Source organism: Staurois parvus, unplaced genomic scaffold, assembly GCF_062004578.1.
Source record: "Staurois parvus isolate SC_StPar_1 unplaced genomic scaffold, SC_StPar_1.0 ptg000297l, whole genome shotgun sequence".
In the NCBI taxonomy this organism is placed as follows: domain Eukaryota; kingdom Metazoa; phylum Chordata; class Amphibia; order Anura; family Ranidae; genus Staurois; species Staurois parvus.
This window is the reverse complement of record NW_028318093.1, coordinates 5,233,635-5,246,248: the sequence shown is the minus strand read 5'-3', so window position 1 is coordinate 5,246,248 and position 12,614 is coordinate 5,233,635. Positions and strand designations below refer to the sequence as shown.

Below are 12,614 nucleotides of genomic sequence, written 5' to 3'. Positions count from 1 at the left end.
CAATGTATGTGAAATGGTTTGATACAGTAATGTTTTACTATGTGATTTTAGTGTATTTAGTGAATGTCACTTTTTCACATTTTTAAATTTCCCGCCAGTTCCGTCGATGACCCAGAAGACAGATGCCGGCAGCCAGAGGACATTGCAGGGGACACTGCAGGAGGGACATCATGGGAGCGAAGGACAAGGTAAGTGCAGAAGAGATCCCGGAGCAATGCCACAAGGTATTCCTGAGTGTAGCTCGGGGTTGCCACTTGTAGTGCTGAAACTTTACCCCTCGCTACACTCGGGAATACCTCCAGGGAGGTTAAAAGTCAGAAGCTACAGTTTTTGTAGCTGCTGACTTTTAGCCCTGGTTCACACTTATGCGGTGCGGAATTCGCAGTGTTTTCAGTGCGAATTACACACCACATCAGAATCGCACCCCGTTCATGCGAACTGCTGCGGATGTGTATGTTAACAACACCCAAAACAGATCCGCAAAACGCGGTGCGATGTGCAGAATCGGATCACATAGTTGTGAATACCCATGCGATCCAATTCTAGTGCGGACCCAAAAAAGGGTCCTGCACATTTCTGGTGCGATGCGATTAGAGCCATACAATATGTATGGCTCCAACCGCACACAAATGACATATGATTTGCACAGGAATGTGGTGCGGTTCCTGTGCGAATCACATGCGATATACCGCACGTGTGAACCCAGGGTTCATTTTTACAAATATGACTGGAGCTCGCCTTTAAGGAAATTGCATTGGATGTGTCATCTTCACATGCACATGTTTTCTACTTTAACTTTTCCTCAAGAGCCCCCCAACTGGGCCATCCCTGGGCCCCATAGCAGCTGAATGGGCTGCTATGACTACTGTTCCATTATTGGATACTGTACTAAGGATGTGTCACTGTTCTTGCTAAAGCACAAAGAAATGTAAAATGAAACCAAATAGCTTCCACACAACTTCCACATGGTCACTAAACAAGGCAAATTAGAGCTCTAATAAACCTTAAACCACATGCTCTTAAATACAAATTACCCTGGATCCACAATAAAGGGAGGTTACTCTTCCGCTTTACATCATTGTTCTGTATTCACTCATGACACATAACATGCTCTGTAGCCAATGTTTAAATCCCAGTATAAATAACACTGCAAGTTGAGAGCACAGCCACCATAACATTTAAACAAAGCAGCAAAAATAGTTTGCATTTAACACGGAGTATATGTAGAAGAGTACATAACCTATCCATAGGTGACAACACATTTTGTCTTTATAGGTTCTAAAGGTAAACCAGCTTAGAGGCAGACAGACGTATTATCTGCCTGTAGCTGTCCTGAATATCACTCCGGGCAAAAATGTTATTACATGTTTAAAAAGGTTTGCTTATCTTTCACCACTTCAAGTCCAGACACTTTCACCCCCTTCCTGTCCAGGCCAATTTTCAGCTTTCAGTGCTGTCACACTTTAAATGACAATTGCGCGGTCATGCAACACTGTACCCATATGAATTTTTTTAGCATTTTTTGGAGACAGAAAACTTTATTTTGGTGGTATTTATTCACCACTGGGATTTTTATTTATTTATTTTTTTTGCTATATAAATGAAAAAGTCTACAAATTTTGAAAAAAAAAAAAAAAAAGTTTTCTTATAAAATTTTGCAAATAAATAATCTTTCTTCATAAATCTTAGCCAACATGTATTCAGCTATATTTTTAGTAAAAAAAAAAACAACCCAAGTTAGTTTATAATCAAAAATAATTTAAACTTTTTTTTTTTACATTTGTATTTTATTTTTTATACTATTATTTTTTTTTAACATACTGTCACCCTAGCAGTACAGTGTCACCATAGTGACACTGTACTACTTGTGGGGGGTGATGAAGGTGTTTTTTTTTTTTTTTTTGTATATGCATAAAGGTTGTAAAAGCAATAATTTCTCCTCTCTGGCTGCATTCTTGCAGCCATTGAGAAATACTGTGACAGCTGTGATTGGTCACATCTTGTCACATGGCACAAGGCTTTTGTGAATAGCGTTGTACCATGTGATCTCTGTGATCATTCACAGATTTCACACGTAGTAAGCAATGATGTAAGAAGTGACATCTTGTTTACTACTATTCATGTGATCACTGATTGGCCAATCAGTGATCACATGATCGGGACCTCACACAGAGGTCACGTACAGCGATCGGTGTTCCTCCGGACACAGTGGGCACCCGGATCACAGGGTCGCGCGCTCCAAGTGAGCGCACATAGGACGAAAATGCGGTTGCCGTTTATGAACAGCAACCCAGTCCTGCACTGCTCCCATCCGGCCGTTTATATACATGGGCCAGATGGGAAGTGGTTAATGTATAATAATAATTTGCATGCGTAAGTATCTGTTACCGAGAAACCATGACTTCTAATTCAAAGGTCTCTTTCTCCTTAAAATCTGTTTTAGAAGACTGGTGGTCTCGAATTCCTTTATCTCCATGGTCTTGTAACTTCCTCAATGTAGTCCTTTTTGTAGCCAGGGGTGTGATAGTAATTTTGCCGCTTGCTGTAGTAGGTGGACCTTGTTTTCTCAAACTCCCCTTCTGAACCTCCCAACTGTAAGGCTCCATTCACGCCTGAGCGTCTTGTTTTGGAGCGTCTTTTCAAGAGTTTTTAAATCGTTTTTTGCTTTGACTTTTTAAAATAGCCAATAGAGAAAAATAACAGGTTTCATCATTTTTTGCTAGTTTTCAGCTTTTTCATCAGCTTTTATTTTTTATTATATTTCATTTTTTTTTTGTTTAGGGTAAAGGGTTAGAGTTAAGGTTAGGTGTTCTGGTTAAGTTTAGGGTTTGAGGTTAAGTGTTAGGGTTAAGTGTTAGTCCTCATGCACACGGGACGTTTTTACAGCGGCTATTTTTGGCTTTTGACTTTTTTTTCTACAGCCAGTAAACTCCCCAGCATGTTATCCTATGTGTCCATGCACACAGACTATAATCGATGTTTTTTGGCTGACAAAAAACTCCTCTAAAAATCATTAGTCCAGTTTTTTTTTAACTCTAAAAAACCTGGCGTTTTTGGACTTTTTTGACCAAAACGCTAAAAATGCAAACATGGAAAAACGCACGAAAACCCAGCAAAAAGCCATTAAATGCAAAAACTCTCAAAAAAGCTGAAAAACTCTTGTTTTTAACATGACTTTACACAGCAAACGTTATCAGCATTATCAAAATGCCCCGTGTGCATGGAGCCTTAGAGCTGGGATTCATTTTTCATTTATCTTTAGCCTTCACATGGACTCTTTGGTTTATTTCTATTCACTGTATGCAATTCACTAGGATTTAAAATGAAATTCACGGATGAAATATCCATTGTTATAATCCTTTGGTTTTTATTGATATTTGTTCACTAGCGTTGTTATTTTGTTTTTATGTTTTCTCACTTGGCGTCACAGTGATTAACAGCTGCTTTACATTTTTGTTGTTTTTTTCCCCATCTTAGCGCAGATATATTTTTTTCAGCTTATTATTTATTTGTTAGTGTTTATTATTTTTATTAATGTATTTTTGTTAGGGGGTTAAAAGGGGTTATTTATCATTACATATTTATGACTTTTTATTTATATATTTATATTGTTTATTTAACATTTATTCATTCCTTTTTTTTTTTTGTAATTTTTTCATTTGAGCAGAAAAATGTCCCAAAAATGCAGCTCAAATGTTTCAATGCATTTCTATGGGGGGAAAAAAACACTTAAAAAATGCACCAGTATGCCAAATAAAGCTTCAGGTGTTTGGCTTCAGGTGACATGAAGTAGAGATGTGAACCATCTCCATAGAAAATTCCTGGAAAAGCACAGAAAACACACCAAAAGGCACACTACAAAAACGTGTTTGGTTTACAAAAAAAAAGGTGCAGGAGCTACTTTGGTGTCTTTGACATGTATAGGGCATCCCATGTAAATAAAAAGGTTGCCCTATGCTGTCACAGGACAAATACGCAAAAAAAGCAGGAAAAAGTGTGTCATATCCCAAAGGTGTGAATGCAACCTTACTGTGTTGCTTTATTGAAGCTCCTGGTCTCTCCATCCTCCCATGACCACACATTGATGGTCATGCCAGAAGTCTCCTGGTCTGTCCCTGCCATCCATGCCTGTTACTTCCTCAGTTCTGCCTACATTAATGTCCAGTCACTACAATTCACTTGTATGATGGGAAGTGTAGTTTCCCTGCGTTGCTGCACAGACAGGACGCATCCACTGCCATATCTCCTCTGGGTGCCCAGCCATAGCTGTACTTTATGAATGGGAGTGATGACGTCACACCATTTTACAAGGTATTTATCTGGGAAACAGGAAAGTTGTATTTTCACTAATAAGCGACTTATACATACCTGACAACCTAAAGCTGTAGTAAACCCCAAAATATAATGCAGCTTAGCAATCCTTAAATATGCATTTATTTTTTAAGCTTTTTTCCATTTGGTGATCCTTCTTGTCTTAGAGTGTCACACTGTATGGAGGAGCAACAGACACCTTTAGAAAGCAGCATTGTCAATCTGGGGAGAGGGTAGTGTTCGCTGTACTAGCACATTTAGATGGACTTCTAAACTGCAGCGATCACTTTTTAGGCAGTTATAGCTATATATAGGTGCAGCGCTTAATAAATATATAATAAATGAATATCCAATAAAAGGCAAATAGTATATAAATTAGTCTGATAATATAAATCAATTCAGGTGATAAATCCAAGGGTAGTGAAATCGGCAGCAGACAGACTTGTGACACTAGCCAATAGTTAAAGTATGCACTCACCGGAAGCGCATAGGTAATGCGCATGTAATATAATAACCACCAAGGTAACTCTAGGCAGGCGGGATAGGTAGGTGAACTTCCATCTATCACCTACCTATCCTGCCTGCCTAGAGTTACCTTGGTGGTTATATTACATGCGCATTACCTATGCGCTTCCGGTGAGTGCGCACTTTAACTATTGGCTGGTGTCACAAGTCTATCTGCTGCGGATTTCACTACCTTTGGATTTATCACCTGAATTGATTTATTTATATTATCGGACTAATTTATATACTATTTGCCTTTTATTGGATATTCATTTATTAAGCGCTGCACCTATATCTTACTGATCTATTTGAAGGTTTATCTTGGTACCTTTTTGGTGTTCTAGCAGCTTCTTTAAGGACGCTCACTATTTATACATTTTACAGTTATAGCTATAGATTGCTTTCCTTTTAGGATAAAAGCTGACCACTGTAAGCACACCTTTCAGGTTTGTCTCAACCCTCTAACTGCCATTTTTGCTGGACAGTTCAGGTCTGTTAAATGAAGTTGAAAAATAACAGACTTGCTGACTGGGATCACCAAGAAAATGAATGCAGCCACCATATTTAAAGCAGAACTTCATCCAAAATAGGATTTTCTGCTTTTCTGCCTTCTTCCCCCCCCCCACCCCCTCGCCTAACAGGTTTGGACACAAATTTATTATTTTTGAGGAACGGCAATGCAAGAGGAAGTTTGCCCCCATCCCCTTTTGCTGCAGCTTTCTGGGACACGTCACGTTCCAGAAAGCTACAGGATCACTCACAAAGAGCAGCATGGCTCGCAGTAGGAAACTAGCTCTGAAGCCAATAGGGCTCCCAGCTGACTTCCTATAGTAAAGATGCCAGCGCCAGGACCAAAAAACCGGGGAAGAAACCAGTCGGGTGATGACAGCGCTGCATCCAGGGAAAAGGCAAGCTTCCTTACATTACTGTAAGTCAGAAGGTACAGGCTTTGTAGCTGCTGACTTCATTTTTCTTGAGGCCATCGAGGATCCTCTTTAACCCATCGATTTAAATGTTTCCCAAAACTGTTACATTCAAGACAGGCTGTAAATGATATTTGTCACAGCTGCTTGTGCTCTCAAACAAACTGTCAAGACATCAAATGGCCAATGTCATAACTGATCTGTAGTTGCCATGGTGCTGCACATCTGACAGAACACAGGCAAAGATGGCAGCTTCCTTGGCTACAAAGGATAGGAGGGATTAGTTCTACTTTAAGAATTGGTGAGCTACAAAGTACCACATTTTTGTTCCTGGGTTTATGACAACTTCAAAGTGGAGTCCCCCCCCCAAAAAAAAACTAATCTACAAATCCTGTAGCTGCTGACTTTCACTATAAGAGCACTTACCTGTCCAGGGATCCAGCGGTGCCCTCACCACTGGCCAATTCTTCAATCGGCTATTAGGTACTGGCACTTCCATCTTGATTAAGGGAAATCGGCAGTGAAGCATTGGGGTTTCACAGCTGGTTTCCTACTGTGCAGGAGCCACAGTCTTCTGGGACCTGAGAAGTGTCCCAGAGGGCTGCAGAGGGGAGACAAAACTTCTGGTTCAGTTTGCCGTGCCAAACTGAGCTGAAAGTGGGAGTGGGTTCCTGTCAAAACCAGGTACCTGCTCCCCCCAAAAAGGTGAAAAAAGTGGCAGCAGAAGGAGGGGGGCAGAGGCAGATAAGCAGAGATCCCACTTTTGGGGAGAACTCTGCTATAAGGCAGGGTTTACACTGGTGCGCTGCAGTTTCGCAGCATATTATATTGCGTTTTCCGTACATATTAACCGCAGTTCCATACTTCTATTAGGTTGTGCGTAACTGCCGTTTTGTGACCGCACACCAAAGATGCGGCCTAAGGATGATTCTGACTTATTGTAGTGTCTGGATTTTCTGCGGTGGAATTGCACTGCAATCCCGTATCGCTAATCTCTGCAAACAATACAGAATGCTTCTGAAAGTTCACATAAACCTCGTTTCTATATTCACTTTTTCTGCCAATTTTCATTACAGTTTGCCAACCTCTACGGTAACTGATTACTGCAAGCAACACTAATATCGTCACCAACTGATGTCACCTACTGATATGGACCAGCAAGGAGAAAAGGTTACGAGACATAATCTGCACCACAGAGACTGAATTCTGAACACCGGAGGAACAAGGTACAAGCAAAAAATGAAGCCTAATCAGTCATTATGGACACCAACTTCCGTTCTGTTTCTTTCTTCATCACTCCAGTTTACAGAAATCAGGTCCAATGTTTCCTTGCCAAAGAAAAAAATCAATTGGTTTTATTGAGAGATTTAGATGAGCTCATAAAATAAAGACGTTTCCTACAAAAATCACAGCCAGTCACCATCAGACGACGCATGTATTCATTCACGCTGCTTGACAGTTGTCGTAGGATGGCTTTCTTCAAATCAGCAGTTAGATTGGAAGCATTGCAGTGACAACTTTATACCAATTATACGATACATCTATTGTAGAACTAGAATGTTGTGCTTTTCCACAATGACACAAATGCCAGCTTTACACACCACAATCTGCCATCAATTTCTATCCGTATTCACAAACACAAATGTCAATCATCAAAGCTATGCTCAACACTGTGAGACACCTGGAACTGCTGGTGATTTGAGGATGATGATGGTAATTGCCTGACAACTGACATGTATGGCCAGCACTGAACTATACAGGACACTATTATCTGTCAAAGGCTTTGTATTTCTATCCATCCAGTTCTGAGATTTACACCGCACACCTGAGGTTTCAGTTATGAATTTCTTACAGGCCTTGCCCCTCTCCCAGCCTGCTTCCAGTGAAAGGAGAAGCAGCAGTTTGATGAGCTCACTTCATAGTCACTCTGCTCTCTCCTACCATCAGCTTGCTCCTTACTGGGCACGAGCACTGCATTAGAAACTAGAAAATGCTACAATTTCTGGGGAAATTGTGTGAAGTGTTCTTGCCTCCACCAGTAGTCTACAACTCACACTCTAGCTTTTGTCACTCTGCTGCCTGCTCACACACCTGGGTTCCTATGGCAACTCACTCTACAGCAAGGGCAGAGAAGAGCGGTTAAAAACAAACTGCTCCAACTTGCTCACTCCACTGGAGGTTACCATTTTCAAACGGTTGTAGTTTAAAAATTATAAATCCTACACCGAAGAGCTTTATATTGTGAGAATCACAAGACCCAGACCTACATTTTGATGTATAGTATGTCTCTGAATTATTAAAAATGAAGGCACAGTCGCAGTTTAGAATTTGCTCTTCAAATTGAGGTGGCTAGAGTGGAGTTTCAATGAATGTCAATGGGCGGCGTGAGTTGCAAACAAATGGTCATATTGTGAAAACTATCAGGACTATGGCTTAGCCGTGGACATTTTTAGTGGCAGCAGGGATAGTTGTACGTTTTGATATAATATTTGTGTAGGTGGGCTTGAAAATGAGGGAGTGGTGGCAGTTTAGAAATCATGTCCTGATTTTTCAGCTCACACTCTAGCTTTTGTCAGCCCCCACTCTAGTTTTGAACATTGCGCCATTCATTCCTCTGGGACCAATTTCACCACAAAAATGCCGATATTTCGTTAACCATTCGGCGAAACATTCCACAAAGTAATAGCACACCAATCGGGAACAATCCGCATGTTTCGGTATATTACTGTCTATGCAGTGTAAAAACTGTGGGAGGAGTTAGGGTGGTAAATTTGGCTATAATAATAAGAATATATATGTGAGATAACAGTAAGTGGTCTTGCCATGCAAGAACACTTAATAAGTAGAGGATGTGCCCATATAGGCACCCACCCCTGCAGGCCTATCAAATCCAGATGTGTTGCTGTGGCTGTACAGCCCCTGCATCCCCATAGAGTAACACAGGCTGCCTATATGCAACTCTAGGCGGCTCCAGCCACATAAACGGCTCATTCACACTGCATGGGCCACAGCACCCGACTGAATGAGACCAGAATTACAGATGATCTATGTAACTTGTGTGGTTTACAAAAAACTTTCCTGGAGTTCAACTATAAATGATGTTTAATGGACACAGAAATGTATTAATTTGTGTTTTTATATCTGCCTGGAGTTCAGCTTTAAGTGGTCATCAACCCAGTACATCTGATCGGCCAACTGTTCATTTACAAATGAAGCCAATAAAACGAATATAACCTACTAAAAGCAGGAACCCAAATGTGCCGAATGTTAGGTTCTCTTAGAGTTTAAAATAAGGACACCCTAATCCCGAAGAGAACCCCCCAATCTTGAGAGCTATTCCATGATCGTGAGGCGAGTCCCCTGTTCCCGAGGAGTCTCCCAAATCTAGAGAAAGTCTCCTAATCCAAAAGAAAGTCCCCCAATAATGAGAGTTATTCCATGGTCCTGAAGAGTGTCCCCCGATCCCTAGGACAGTCCCCCAAATCCATGGAAAGTTTCCTAATCCCATAGAAAGCCATCCAATCCCGAGGAGTCACCCAGAACTGAGCGCTATTCCATGATCCTGAAGAGAGTCCCTCAATCCCTAGGACATTCCCCCCAAATCCGTGGAAATTCTAATCCTATAGAAAGTCCCCCAATCCCGAGCAGAGTCACCCAGAACTGAGCGCTATTCCATGATCCCCGATCCCTAGGACAGTCCCCCAAATCCATGGAAAGTTTCCTAATCCCACAGAAAGTCATCCAATCCCGAGGAGTCACCCAGAACTGAGCGCTATTCCATGATCCTGAAGAGAGTCCCTCAATCCCTAGGACATTCCCCCAAATCCATGGAAATTCTAATCCCATAGAAAGTCCCCCAATCCTGAGGAGAGTCACCCAGAACTGAGCGCTATTCCATGATCCTGAAGAGAGTCCCCCAATCCCTAGGACATTCCCCCAAATCCGTGGAAATTCTAATCCCATAGAAAGTCCCCCAATCCCGAGGAGAGTCACCCAGAACTGAGCGCTATTCCATGATTCTGAGGAGAGTCCCACGATCCCTAGGACAGTTCCCCAAATCTGGGAAAAGTCTCCTAATCCAATAGAAAGCCCCCCAATCAAGAGGAGAGTCACCCAGAAATGAGTTATTTCATGATCCTGAAGAGCCCCCCGAACCCTAGGACATTCTCCCAAATCCGTGGAAATTCTAATCCCATAGAAAGTCCCCCAATACCGAGGAGAGTCACCCAGAACTGAGAGCTATTCCATGATCCTGAGGAGAGTCCCCTGATGCCTAGGACAGTCCCCCAAATCCGGTGAAAGTCTCCTAATCCCATAGAAAGTCCCTTGATCCTGAGGAGAGTTACCCAATCCTGAGAATTATTCCATGATCCCGAGGAGCACCACAGATCCTGATTTATTCCATGATTCCGAGGAGAGCCCCACGACCCCAAAGAGACACCCCGATCCCAAAGGGAGTCCCCTGATCCGGAGAGTTATCCCCTGATCCCGGGGAGAGCACCGTGACTCCAAAGAGCCCCCTGATCTTGTACTTTATCCCATGATCTTGGGATATGCTGGAGGAGGTGATGAGCCGTACCGCTGACCGCACCATTCTTTATGCGGACTGACAGGCACTACCAGTGTATTGTCATTAACGGTGTTTGAAATCTAACTTACTGGAACATCAAAGTCATAGGCGTGTGTGTCTACAACTGTCTCTCAGCATGGAGGAACCCTTCAAATACCTTTCCAGCCTCAGAGAACCCCAGGCAACACTTACTATACATACAGCTCACAGGACATTAGTGTGATGTCAGTAGGAAGAAGACTCCTCACATTGGTGGTCATTGGGAACAATCCCCCCTTACAGAGAGATTATAGATCAATGGTGTCAGTGGGAACTTATCTGAGAGGCAGAAATTGCTCACGGAACCCCTAACAACCTCTGGAGGAACCCTGGCTGAGAAAAGCGGATCTACAGTAATATATATACATATATATATATATATATATAAATCAGGTGTACACCTCAAGAGTCCCCCAATCACTGATCTGACCCCCGACTCTGAGCTCCGGTATACCAGATTCTCCGGGACACAGAAGAGCTTTTCCTAAACTAAAAAAAGGGAAGGTTCAGGCTCTAGAGCCGCTATAGATCCGTCAGCTCTGGAGTACTCACACTTCACTGGCTGCATGCTTGTTTTGCGTCAGTCTGTCAATGAGCTTAGAGGGAAGGGTGAGAATGACGGATCCAAGATGACATCTTCCTAAATATTCCACCAATGCCAGCCCCCCTTCCTCCATGGGTCTACAGTGACTACGTGTCTGGACAAGGATTCCAAGCTCTGAGGGGTCACCACCTTCATCAGTCTATGGGAAGGAACACAAAGTTCACAAACCTTGCTCTACCATAATAACCTCCCCTGTGTACAGCTCCCAGCATTCTCAGTGTAGAAGACACTACAAGTCCCAGCTCCATTAGGACTACAAATCTCAGCAAGGCCCATTAAAAAGAACTACAAGTGCCAGCCTGCTCCATTAGGACTACAAGTTCCAGTATACTTTAAGAAAAGTACTACAGGTCCCAGCATGCTCCACTAGAAGGACTGCAAGTCCCAGCATGCTCCACTAGAAGGACTACAAGTATTAGCAAGCTCCACTAGAAGGACTACAAGTTCCAGCATGCTCCGTTAGAAGGACTACAAGTCCCAACATGCTCCACTAGGACTACAAGTCTCAGTATGCTCCATTTGGAGGACTACAAGTCCCAGCATGATCTACTAGAAGGACTACAAGTCCCAGCATGATCTACTAGAAGGACTACAAATCTCAGCAGGGCCCATTAAAAAGAACTACAAGTGCCAGCCTGCTCCATTAGGAGGACTACAAGTTCCGGTATACTTTAAGAGAAGTACTACAGGCCCCAGCATGCTCCACTAGAAGCACTGCAAGTCCCAGCATGCTCCACTAGGAGGACTACAAGTATTAGCAAGCTCCACTAGAAGGACTACAAGTTCCAGCATGCTCCATTAGAAGGACAACAAGTCCCAACATGCTCCACTAGGACTACAAGTCTCAGCATGATCTACTAGAAGGGCTACAAGTCTCAGTATGCTCCATTAGGACTACAAGTCCCATCATGCTCTACTAGGACTACAAGTCCCAGCATGCTCCACTAAAAGGACTACAAGTCTCAGTATGCTCCATTAGGACTACAAGTTTCAGTATGCACCACTAGAAGGACTACAAGTCCCAGCATGCACCACTAGAAGGACTACAAGCCCCAGCACTCTCCCTGAGCTCCAGGCAGTAGACTGAGGAGTCGGTGTCGCCCCTCTGTACCTTGTAGGTGTTCTCCGTGATCTTGGCCACGGCCTCCGGGTCCCGGGACATGTCTGCGGTCCTCAGTGGCACACTTTCCTGCTCCGCACACCGGCCCGGCTCCTCACCATACCCCCTCCACCTCCCACCGGCGGCGCCCGACAACTGTGACAAGTAGAGGGAGCGGCGCCGCGGGCAGAGCGGAGAAGGTGGGGCCGGTGAGGTCAGCAGCAGGTGCCGGCCAGAGAGGGGAGGGGCCGTACCTGGGCGGAGGGGGGGAGGAGCGCGGGGTGAGGAGAGAAGGGGGCGGGGAAATCACCTAGGAGGGTGTGTGAGGAGGAGGGGCAGAGTGTGGACTTGGTACACCGAGCCGTATGCACAGCAGCCGTAGACGGAGCTCAGTGTAGGCGAGAGCGGGACATTGTGGAGACAACACTGAGCCTGTGAACTCCGCCGGTCCTACTCACAGGGAACTTGTATAACATTCGTCTGTATCCGAGATTCCCAACTTCAGTCATGGAAGGCTATCGGCTCCATTCACAAGGGGCGTTCTCAGGACGCTGGAAGCGTCAG

General features: G+C 43.5%; 1 protein-coding gene across 1 annotated transcript in view; it reads right to left on the bottom strand.

The window, feature by feature from the left end:
- BAIAP2L1 (BAR/IMD domain containing adaptor protein 2 like 1) overlaps positions 1-12,249 on the bottom strand; it is a 211,338-nt gene extending 199,089 nt beyond the window's left edge. The window contains exon 1 of the mRNA XM_089682739.1: positions 12,063-12,249. Within this exon, the coding sequence (XP_089538865.1) occupies positions 12,063-12,113 (51 nt within the window). The 5' untranslated portion in view covers positions 12,114-12,249. The remainder of the gene's footprint in view (positions 1-12,062) is intronic.
- Positions 12,250-12,614: the final 365 nt, after the last annotated feature.